Raw genomic sequence first — 12,443 nt, 5'->3', positions numbered from 1 at the left:
GAGTTCAGATACCAAAAGTATTGATAGTACGGGCGGATCTTCTACGATCTCTGACTCCTATGCTAGCTGGATGACACTATAGGACAAAGGAGAGAAAAGAAAGTAAGCTTATAGCTTAGTAAGTAAGTTATAAATAACAAATAAGAAATCTAATATGTTTACAACATAACTCAATTATATCATATTTTTAATTTTATTGTTTACTCCAATTTGATCAAGTTGTCCCTCCGCATCATGATCACTAAATAAATCATAACTCGAGTTCTGAAACTCAAATTAAAATCCGTAAAATTTCCTGAATCTAGACTCATAAAATTCTTACTAATTTGTTTCTAGAATTTTCGGTTTAGCAAATTAGTACAGTTTATTAGTTAAAGTTTCCCTATTACAGCTCAACCGATCGACCTCTGTTCATTACGAATTGAATTTCTCTCAGTACACAATTTAAATAACCATGAAAACTATTTAATTTAAAACTAGACTCAATAAGGAATTTATGAATATAAACTATATTTCTTAATTTGTTTTGTACAAGTTTTAATGATTTTTCAAAGTTGAAACAGGGGATTACACAATCATCCTGAGCAAGTCTCACACAATTGTAAATATCTCAAAATATAGAATTCCTTTGCTTGCTCTGTTTCTTTTATATGAAAATAGACTCATTAAGCTTAAATTTCACATCTTATTCAACCTCTAATTAAATTCATTCTATTTTTGGTGAATTTTCAAAATCACATCACTGCTCTTGTCCAAATCGGTTTTAATGCTAATTTCTTTCTTTCACACATTCTTTATACTAACCTCATTTTAACTTACATATATATATACCACAAATCATTTTCACCACATTTCATACATCACAAGTGTAGGTCCATGACTACAATGTCACCACAAAACCATCCTGTTGAACAATTGGAATAATCCTCGATACTTGATGGTTTTGACACACACCCCACCATCATATTTCATTTAATTGGCTCTCTTGTACACATGGTGAACACTTAGTACCACTCATGCGACCTAGCTGATTTGTCTCGTAGCTCTCTTGTCTACATGGTGTCCTTCACTTGGAATCACGCATGCGACCTAGCTACATTTATCTCTCACGTAGCTCTCTTGTCTACATGGGATACATCCCGTATCACACATGTGACGTAGCTACTATATAGTATCTCGTAGCTTTCTTGTACACATGATGTGTACTCAGCACCATACATGTGACCTAGCTACGCTCCCTCTATTTTATTCGATTTTTCTGAATGTTCAACCGGGATCTCTCTCTCTATTACTTATTTCCATTCTTTCAATAGTCGATTTATACTTCAACATCAGCTAATATATATATAATAGGCTGAAATATAAAAATGTAAATGAAATTAATGTATTATTTACATACAAACTTACCTCGGTGCAAAATATGGGAATTTTGCAATTTAGTCCAAAACTTTCTCCTTTCCCCGTTCGAGGTCGATTCCACGCCTTTCTTGATCTATAACAACATATTTAGCTCATTTAACACTGAAACTATTTATTTTAATCCAAAAATCACATTATACAAAAATTACATTTTTGCCCCCTAACTTTTACAAAATTACGATTTTGCCCCAAGGCTCGGAAATTTAATTTCAGCCCTTATTCTTATGTTTAATGACCTACTGATCATTTTTTTCTTCTATGGCAACATCAAATTCTCACTCTAACACATAGTTATGAACAATAGGTATTTTTATCGATTTTCTTGCTTTTGCTCGTTTTTGTTAAAAATCGCTCGAAAAGATCATTCCCTAACTTCAAACATTCATATTCTACCATCAAACAACAAAATACATGCCTATCATTCATGGGTAAATTTTTAAACATAAACCCTAATTCGAACTAATGGTAGAAATAAGTAAATTGAGCTACAAGGATTTCAAAAATGTGAAGAACATTAAAAACGGGGCTTGAATTCACTTACTATGAAGCTTGAAAGTTGAAGAAACCCTAGCTATGGAGGAGAGCAATTTTCTGCAGCAACTAATGAAGAAGATAACAAATTTTGTGTTATTTTTCCCATTTTATTTTATTTAATATACAAATGACCAAAATGCCCTTACTACTAAACTTTAAAAAAATTCCCTCCATGTCCAACTTTTGTCCATAACTTAAGAATGGGCCAAATTGCTATTTAAGACCTCCTAATTAATATCCCAAATCAATTTCATACTAAAAACTTCTAAAACATGAGTTTTACAATTTATTCGATTTAGTCCCTATTCTCAACTTAAGCACGAAATGCACAGAATTTCATCACGAAATTTTCATAAAATCATGAAATCATATCATAAACCCCAAAATAATTGTAAAACAATTATTTCTATCTCGGATTTGTGGTCACAAAACCACTATTCCAATTAGGCCCTAATTCGGGTTGTCACAGTTCTCATATCAACATTCAAATCTAATCCATGACCATTTATCATGTATATACAAATTCTTCAAGCTTCATACACATAGTATCGTCTACCACACATATATCATACATACATGTACTTTTCCGTATTTATGTATTTCATTCTCACATCTTTGTTCAAAACATTAAATAGTTCAGAAATCTTTCAAAGCTTTAAGAACTCGCACACTTAGTGTATAATTGTTTAGCCAAAGCTATAACGATATCGCACACTTAGTGCCATAATATTAAACCGAAGCTATGTCAGTATCGCACACTTAGTGCCACATAAAACCGAAGCTATTCCAATTCGTACACTAAGTGCTAAACATAGTCGATTTGTCATTGTACACAGTTGTAGTCACATTTATACAATTTATGCAATATTAAGGCAATAAAAACATAATTGTAACAATGTCTATCATGTACAAACTTACCTCGTACTCTAAATTGACGAATCGGATCGATTACTCGATAACCTTTGATTTTCTCCAATCTAAATCCGAGTTCTTTCTTTCTTGATCTATATGTATTTAAAATTAACCCATTTAATCACAAATTCATTCAATCTAATCCACAAACACATAATTTTAGCCAATTTACATTTTCCCCTAAACTTTCACATTTATTCAATTTAGTCCTTATTTCAACTAACACAAAATTACACCAATTCATTACAAACCCATGTGTGCCAAATTTTATATAGATTCATAACAGCCCATATTTTCTTTTATTTCACACTTTTAACCCCTTAATTTACGCTTTTCTCAATTTAATCCCTAATATGCATTTTTACTCAAAATCACTTTTCAAAACATGTATATCAAGCACCAAGCTTTCATAATTCATATCAAACATCATAAAACACATGAATTCATCAATGGAAACTTCCAAAATCATCAATTAATTCAAAAATTAGGGCATAGGCTAGCTAGAACACGAAGCAACGATCACAAAAACATAGAAATCATCAAAAACTGACCTCAAAATATGCCTCAATTAAGCCACACAAGTGCCGAACCCTAAATGAGCTTCAATCTTTCATTTTTTTTGATTTTTGGTGAAATATGATGATAATGAAGCTAAATTTTTGTTTTTTTATTAATAATAACATTAATAACCAAATGACCAATTTAACCATAATTAAAACCATTTTAAAACATCATATATAATACCATTTATGTCCATTCCCACTATCAGTGGTCTATTTACAACATAAGGACTTCACATTTAATAAGCCATTACAAATAGACACCTTTATTATATAGAATGCAACTTTTGCATTTTACGCGATTTAGTCCTTTAGTCAAATTAACCACTTAAATGATAAAATTATCACACGAAACTTTCACACATATATAATCACATACTTTAAACAACAAAAGTAATATAAAAATAATTTTATGACCTCAGATTTGTGGTCCCAAAACTACTATTCTGATTTAGCTAAAACCGGGCTGTTACATAGTGGGTTAGTTGGAGTAAAATTAGGTATTTGGGAATATTTATATTTTTACCCATTTTTTTTCAAAAAAAATTCACTCTTCCCAGAAAAGAGAAATCTGACGTCAGTTTCACTCAATTTTCCCAAACTTGTTGTTTTCTTTTTCTTTTGATTCTTCCTCTTGTTTTGCTTCAATCAACAAGAAATTTTGTTGGTTGCTTCTCCATTTTCCTTGGGTATTCGATAAGTGGGATTCTAGTAAGTGCTAAAAGTATTTGTTTTCCAATTACTAGTTGGACTCTTATTTTCTATTTTGGCAGCAAGAAATCGAGTAGAACAGGACTCCCCTCACGCGGAATCGTAGTTCAAAAATCGTTCGAGGTGTTCAGGCAAGTAATGAACACTTGTTTTAATTGTTTCCGCCTTTGTAGTTACTGTTTAATCGTGGGTTAAGTCTAATTTTGAGCTTTGGTATGTCGATTTTTAGGTTCTAAAGTGTTCATATTTTTAGTGGCATCAAAGCGATCCAAGTGTGTACTCGAAAAGTAAAAAGTAAGACTTCGACAAAAGCTAAAAAAAAATCTGTCGACCCACACGCCCGTGTTGAAGGCTGTGTGCGAGACATAGCAGTGTAGTCAACAAAGGCATTGCCGTGCACAGCACACGACTGTCGGGTGGCTCGAGTGTGGTCGTGTGGGCCACACAGGTTAGGACAAGTTGGGCATGTGGGCCTAGATGGGCATGTCACACGAGCGTGTGGATTTTGGACCAGGCTTTGAGGGTCACACGGGCAAAGGCCAATCTGGGGGTGTGGGCCACACGAGCATGTGGGCCTAGAATTTTGAGATTTTTCATAAGGTTGCACGGGTCATTTCGATAGATTGTAGGCCTACTATACAGTCAATAATGGCTAATTAAACCTTAACTTGTATTCAAGAATATTCTGATAGACTTATCTGTGTAGGATACTAAATGTATACCTAATTATATTGATGTGTGTATAACTATTATTTTTATAAAGCATGTTAAGCATGTTATATCTGCATCTGATTTCTGTATCTATTATTGGGGTAGGGTTTTACATGTATGGAGGAAGTTTTCTAATCGATGTTAATCACCTATATTCTGGCAGCTTGACTGCATATATGTATTTTGATATGTGTCTTAATGCCACAATGTGGTGTGTAGCGATGGGCGGGTGTTTTAAACCCCACATGGTTTGATGGGATGGTCGAAGATTGTGTGTAGAGGATGCGGTAGGATTTATGCATATCTGTAATCTGTAATCTGAATCTGGATCTGATTCTGAATCTAGAACTGTATCTGCTTCTGACTGTGTATCAAAATTTGTATGCTTGTATGCTTAATTCTATGGGTTACACACTGAGTTTACATAAAATCACACCTACTGTCTATTCTGTTCAGGTAATCGACAGATATAGGCGGATCGATACGGGGGAGACTCAGCAATGACCACACGACCGTAATCTAGTAAAAGTTTTAATTTATGATTTAATTATGATTTTGGTTTTATTCTGAGAGTTGTAATTTTTTGGGGACTCTCTGGACTTTTTGGGTTTTATAACTACTGGATTCGGTTTTATATGTTATGAAGCTACATGCTTAAACAAAATGTTTTTCTATAAAAATGATAATCTATATGCAAACAAAGTTTTTTCTAAAATACGACTACATTTTCAAATTATAATTGTTTAAGGCTTCTGCTGTAATAACTTTTAACAAATGGGCTAATTAAATGATGTTTTCAATTAAAAATGTGAATGTTTTGATGAGACAAATCCGTTTTCAAAACCCCTATCTTGTGACACATTTAGTAGTATTAGAGCCAAGTTGAAAAACTGGGGCTGTGAATTTTAGGTTTCAAAATTTTATTTTGAAAAGAGTTAGTTTCCAAATATTTTTGGACAAATTGGGATGTGGTACACCGAGTCTTCGACACCGATCCTGTAAATATTTTTGAATTTCTAATAGAAAACAATAAAAACACTGTAGTTAGCACTTTCTAAAACTAAACAAGTAGTTAAAGACTGAAACATTTGAAAACAATTCTGAACTTCTGATAATTTACGCATAAAACATCTGTTAATAAATACTGAAACTAATGCATAAAAATTTTAATATAGATAAAACTTGAATTATACGATGAGTGCTCGTGGAACTCACGAACGTAGTAGTTGAGGCCGTGGTAGAGGTCGTAAGGGGCACGAGTTTAGTCTTCCTCTCTGGGTAGTATGCTAAATTTAGATATAAGTGAGACGCTAGTTTCGCCTGCTACTAAGATTGGGCCTCAAAGTCGCTTAGCTGGGGACAACGCACTGTCCTAAGCCATGCTGTGGATTTTGGAAAGGGCCGCTGGACCCCATTCTAAAGTTGGCAGCCAAGGGCTAATAACTGAACAACTCTGGTTCAATGGTGCTGAGTTGTTTAGGGGTGTCACTGGAGTCACCCCTAATGCAGCCGAGTATTGGTTGGAGGCTACCGAGGAGATCACAAATGATCTAGACTGCACTCCCGAGCAAAAACTGAAGGGTATAGTCTCTTTGCTTCGTAATAAGGCTTATCAGTGGTGGTTGACAGTTGAGGAGGGTACTCATCCTGTTCGACTAATTTGAGAATCCTTTAAGACCACCTTTCAGAGTAAGGACGTGAGGGTGAGTTATGTGGATGCTTGCAGGCGTGAGTTAATATATCAGAGCAAGGTGATAGATTTGTGGTTGAGTATGAGGACGAGTTTCTCAGGCTGAGCTTTTACGCTAGAGGCATGGTGGCGACTGAGTATGAATGGTGCGTCCGATTTGAGGATGGCTTAATAGATAATCTAAGGGTGCTGATTGCTCCATAAAGGGGGTGAGAGTTTGCGGTTATAGTTGAGAAGGCGAAGATCACTGAGGATGTTAAGCGTGTGAAGTGCCAGAATAGGGATTGTGAGAAAGGTAAGAATAAGAAGGATTCGGATCCCACTAATTCTGTTCAGAGGCCTAAGAAAAAGGGCAGATCTGATGGGCCAGTTAGAGTAGGGACTCATGTTGCTCCTACTAGGATTCAGCTATGCGGTGATTATGGTAGGTGCCATCTAAATGAATGTTGAATGAGTATAGGGGATTGTCTAAGGTGTAGGTCATTAGAGCACCATAATCGAGAGTGTCCACAGAGGGCTGATCAGATGCAATCTCCCGAACCAGGTTTTGCTCAGCCTGAAAGGGCAGTTCAGCAGCCACCGAGGGGCTATGGACAGGTTAGGGGTGGCAATGGTATGGGTCGTGGGTAGAGAGTACCAGGCAAAGGTGTTGCTCAGACTGAGGCAAGGCAACCTGCACTAGTTTATGCTACACAACGCTGAGAGGATAGGGATGCTCCTAATGTCATCAGCGATACATTCATTATATTTGATGTGCCTTATACTGCTTTGATAGACATAGGTTCTACTCGTTCCTATATAGCTAAAACTGTATCTGAAATCCTAGGGATTTTTTTTGAGAGCACTACTAGTGAGGTTACTGTACTGAGTCTGTTAAGGTAGTCTATTCGGGTTAGTAAACTTTATAGGGATGTTCCATTAGTGGTACAAGGGGCTGTCTTCTTGGAAAATATGATGGAGCTTCCGTTTGGAGAGTTCAATTTAATTCTGGGTATGGACTAGTTGGTTGAGCACCGAGTCAGTTTGGACTACACATCTAAGAGGGTCGTTTTGAGGACCAATGATGATATGGAGGTGATTGTGATTGGCGAGCGTCTAGATTATTTGTCTAATGTGATCCTTGCTCTTGTGGCTGAAAAACTGGTTTGAAAAGGGTGTGAGCCGTACTTGGCTTACATTAGTGTTTCTAATTCTGGGAACTCTTCTGTTGGGGATATAAGAATAGTGAGATATTTTTCAGAGTTTTTCCTAAGGAGTTACCGGGTTTACCTTCGAATCGGGAAGTTGAGTTCAGAATTAAGCTTCAACCAAGTACAGCTTTGGTGTTTACCGTCCCATACCGAATGGCACCGAAGGAGCTTACAGAGTTTAAGGCTCGACTGCAAGAACTTCTGGATCATGGTTTCATTCATCTTACTGTGTCTCTGTGGGGGTGCCAGTCTTATTTGTTAAGAAGGATGAGACCATGAGGATGTGCATCGATTATTGACACTTGAATAAGTTGACTGTGAAGAATAAGTATCCACTTTCGAGGATCGATGACTTATTTGATTAGTTTCGAGGGGCTTCGGTGTTTTCAAAGATTAATCTTCATTTTGGCTATCATCAGTTTAGGGTTAAGGAGGTGGATGTTCAAAAGACTGTATTTAAGACTTGTTATGGACATTACGAGTTCCTAGTAATGCCTTTTAGTCTGACGAATGCTCTGACTGCATTCATGGATCTGATGAATCGAGTCTTTCAGTTGTATCTAGATCAGTTCGTCGTGGTCTTCATCGATGATAATCTGGGGTACTCTAAGATTAAGGATGAACATCATGAGCACCTTAGAGCAATGCTTCAGATTCTACGTGAGAAACAGCTTTACACCAAGTTGAGCAAGTGTGAGTTCTGGTTGCATAAAATGACTTTTCTGGGGCATGAGGTTTCTGCTGAGGGGATCTGTATTGATCCGAGGAAGATAGAGGCTGTGTTGGATTAGAAACAGCCTAAGAACGTATTTGAGATTTATAGCTTTCTTGGTTTGGTGGGATATTATTAGCAGTTTGTTGAGGGGCTCTCTCTAATTGTAGCTACCCTGACTAAGCTTCTACGTAAGGGTGTTCCATTTGTATGGACTGATATGCAACAATCAAGCTTCAAGAAGCTTAAGTCTATTCTGACTTAGGCTCTTATTCTGATACAGCCTGAATTCGGTAAGGAGTTTGTGGTCTACAGTGATGCATCGCACGTTGGTTTGGGATGTGTTTTTATGCAAGATGGAAAGGTTGTGGCTTATGCATCCCCTCAGCTTAAGACACATGAAGGGAACTACCTAACGCATGACCTCGAGTTGGCTGTTGTGGTATTTGTGTTGAAAATCTGAAGGCACTATCTGTATGGTAAGAAGTGTATCATCTACACTGATCACAAGAGCCTCAAGTACCTTCTCACTCAGAAGGAGTTGAACCTTAGGCACTGTTAATGGATTGAGCTACTCAAGGATTACTACTGCACGATAGAGTACCATCCTGGTAAGGCCAATGTGGTGGCCAATGCTCTAAATCGTAGAGCAATGACTGATTTGAGAGCAATGTTCGCTCATCTTATTCTATTCGATGATGGGAGTCTATTAGCCGAGTTGCAAGTTAAACTGACTTGGATTGGTCAGATTTGAGAAAAGCAGTTGGGGGACGAGTCTTCGGGTTTACAATTTTGACAGATTAGGAGTGGTAGTACTTCAGATTTTGGGTTGAATAATGATAGTGTTCTGTGTTTTCGAGGTCGAATCTGCGTGCCGAATGATACTGATTTGAGACAGTTGATTCTGAGGGAGGTGCATAGTAGCCCTTATGCTATGCATCCCAGAGGTAATAAGATGTATCGCGATCTCTGTGAGTTGTACTAGTGGCCAGGTTTGAAGCTTGAGGTTATGGATTTTGTTGCTTGATATTTGACGTGCCAGCAAGTTAAGGCAAAACACCAGTTGCCTTCAGGTTTGTTACAGCTAGTTAAGATTCCCTAATAGAAAAGGGAATGAGTGAAGATGGACTTTGTTAGTGTGTTTCCCTTGACATCCACTAAGAAGGATTCTGTTTGGGTCGTCGTGGATCGATTAGCCAAGTTTGCTCACTTTATTCCAGTTCGGACGGATTATTCTCTGCAGAAGTTAGCGAAGCTTTACATTTCTGAAATTGTAAGACTGTATACGATTCCTGTCTTGATTATTTCTGATAGAGATCATCATTTCTATTCTCGGTTCTGGAAGAAGTTGCATGAGGCTTTGGGTTCGAGGTTGGACTTTAGTACTATGTTCCATCCTCAGACCGATGGTCAATCTGAGAGGGTGATTCAGATACTGGAGGACATGCTTCGAGGTTGTGTGATTGATTTTCAAGGTAGTTGGGAGGATTATCTACCGCTAGCTGAGTTCACCTACAATAATAGTTTCCAAGATAGCACTCAGATGGCACCTTAGGAGGCTTTATATGGTCGTAAGTGTCATACTCTGCTATATTGGTGTGAGTTGGGCGAACGTCGGGTTTTGGGTCCTAAGTTGGGTTTTGAGAGTGAAGATAAGGTTAGACTAATTCGGGATCATTTGAAGGCAACTTATGATAGACATAAATCTTATGCAGACCTAAAGGGGCGTGATATTGAGTACTCTGTGGGGGACTTCATTTTTCTTAAGGTTTTTCTGTGGAAAAAGGTTTTGAGATTTGGTCGTAAGGGCAAATTAAGCCCTAGGTTTATTGGACCGTATCGGATTCTGAAACGTGCGGGACCTGTTGCTTATCAGTTGAAGCTACCTCCAAGTTTAGACTGTATCCAGGATGTGTTTCATGTCTGGATTTTGAGGAGGTATTGGTCTGACCCATCTCACGTTGTCTTAGTTGAGAAGATCGAGGTTAGGCCAGATTTGACTTTTGAGGAGGAACCAGTTCAGATTATGGATTAAGATGTAAAAGTTCTGAGAAAGAAGTCTATTCCTTTATTGAAGGTTCTATGGAAGAATCATGGTACTGAGGAGGCCACGTGGGAACCTGAGGACTTGATACTTCAGTAATATCCTCATTCGTTCTGATCAAGTAAATTTTGAGGTCGAAATTTCTTTTAAAGGGTAGAGTTGTAATGCCCTAGTTTTCTTATTTTGGATTCTGTATAATTTTGACTCAATTGTGTATTTGCTTCATTGGTTAAGTGTTTTGGGTATGTGTAAGAGATCTCAAGTTCAAGCCTTACCTTTGGCAAATTTTAGTTATTTTTTTAATCTAAACCTTATCTCTGTTCAGTGGGCTTTTATTTAATTTCCTGTGAATTCATATCAAAATGAGCCTGCTGGTTTGAGTGGTAAGGGAATCAATGTGTTGGAGGTTCTACATTCGAATCCCTACATTAGCAAGGGTGTTAATTTTTGCTCAAATGTCTATTAAAGAGTTTCAGTGGAGTTCGATTTCTGTGGGAGTTCTGAGTTAGTGGGTTAGTGGGAGTAAAATAAGGAATTTGGGGATATTTTTATTTTTGTCCATTGTTTTTCAAAAAAAAATTCTCTCTTCCTAGAAAACAAAAATCTGACGTTAGTTTCACTCAGTTTTCCACAAACCTATCATTTTCTTTTTCTTTTGATTCTTCCTCCTATTTTGTTTTGATCTGTTAGTAATATCGTCGGTTGCTACTCCATTTTTCTTGGGTATTCGGTAAGTGTGATTCAAGTAAGTGTTCAAAGTATTCGTTTTCCAAATTGCCAGTTGGAACCTTATTTTATGTTTTGGTAGCAAAAAATTGAGTAGAACAGGACTCTCTTCATGTGGAATCGTAATACAAAAATCATTCGAGGTGTTCAGGTAAGCGATGAACACTTGTTTTAATTATTGTCAGCTTCGTAGTTACGGTTTAATCATGGGTTAAGTCTAATTTTAAGCGTTGGTATGTCGATTTCTAGGTTCTAAAGGGTTTGTATTTTTTGTGGCATCAAATCGATACCAGGTGTGTACTCGAAATGTAGAAAGTGAGACTTCGGTAAAAGCTGAAAAACTAATCTGTCGATGCTACACGGGCATATGGTCGCCCATGTGGAAGGCCATGTATGAGAGACAGCTGTGTAGTTGATGAAGGCATGGCCGTACGCAGCATACGATCGTGTGGTGGCTCGGGTGTGGCCGTGTGGGCCACACGGGCTAGGCCAAGTTGGGCGTGTGGGCTTACACGAGTATGTGGAATTTGGGCTAGGCTGTGTGGGCCACACGAGCAAAGGCCAATCTGGGCGTGTGGGCCACACCGATGTGTGAGCCCACACGGGCAAGTTGCACAGGTATGTGGGCCCATAATTGTGAGATTTTCCCTAAGGTCGCACAGGTTATTCCGATCGAGTATGCGCCTACTGTAGGGTTGATAAGGGCTAACTAAACCCTAATTTGTATGTAAGGATATTCTGATAGAATGATCTGTGTAGGATGCTAAATGTATGCCTGACTATATTGATGTGTGTGTATTTCTTATTTATATAAAGCATGTTGAGCATGTTATATTCGCATCTGATTTCTATATCTGTTATTGGGGTGGGAATTTATATGTATGAAGGAAGTTTCCTAATTAGCATTAATCGCTTATATTATGGTAGCTTGGCTGCATATATATATTCTGATATGTGTCTTAATGACACAATGTGATGTGTAGGGATTGGTGGGTGTTTTAAACCCTACATGGTGTGATGGGGTGGTCGGATATGGTGTGTAGATGATGGGGGTAGGATTTATGCATGTCTGTATCTAAATCTGAATCTGAATCTGAATCTAGAACTGTATCTGTTTCTGACTGTGTATCTAAATCTATATGCTCGTATGCTTAATTCTGTGGGTTACACATTGAGTTTACATAAACTCACATCTATTGTCTATTCTGTTCTGTTCAGGTAATCCATAGACCTA

General features: G+C 37.4%; 1 protein-coding gene across 1 annotated transcript; it reads left to right on the top strand.

The window, feature by feature from the left end:
• The first annotated feature begins 6,226 nt into the window (after window positions 1-6,226).
• LOC108465464 (uncharacterized) lies at window positions 6,227-8,518 on the top strand. Its single transcript, XM_053029294.1, has 6 exons — window positions 6,227-6,485; window positions 6,767-6,961; window positions 7,082-7,134; window positions 7,540-7,680; window positions 7,758-7,955; window positions 8,147-8,518. The coding sequence occupies exons 1-6, from the start codon at window positions 6,227-6,229 to the stop codon at window positions 8,516-8,518; spliced, it is 1,218 nt and encodes a 405-aa protein (XP_052885254.1).
• Window positions 8,519-12,443: the final 3,925 nt, after the last annotated feature.

This window comes from Gossypium arboreum, chromosome 6 (genome assembly GCF_025698485.1).
Source record: "Gossypium arboreum isolate Shixiya-1 chromosome 6, ASM2569848v2, whole genome shotgun sequence".
Classification (NCBI taxonomy): Eukaryota; Viridiplantae; Streptophyta; class Magnoliopsida; order Malvales; family Malvaceae; genus Gossypium; species Gossypium arboreum.
The sequence above is the reverse complement of the archived record's forward strand: the minus strand, read 5'-3'. Positions and strand labels throughout refer to the sequence as shown.

Bases quoted from the DNA above. Each gene is read 5' to 3' on its own strand.
- LOC108465464 (XM_053029294.1), top strand. From the start codon at position 6,227: ATGCTGTGGATTTTGGAAAGGGCCGCTGGACCCCATTCTAAAGTTGGC. The intron at 7,681-7,757 runs GTTTGAAAAGGG...TGGGGATATAAG, and splicing joins CTCTTGTGGCTGAAAAACTG to AATAGTGAGATATTTTTCAG. The intron at 7,956-8,146 runs GTGTCTCTGTGG...GGCTATCATCAG, and splicing joins ATGGTTTCATTCATCTTACT to TTTAGGGTTAAGGAGGTGGA.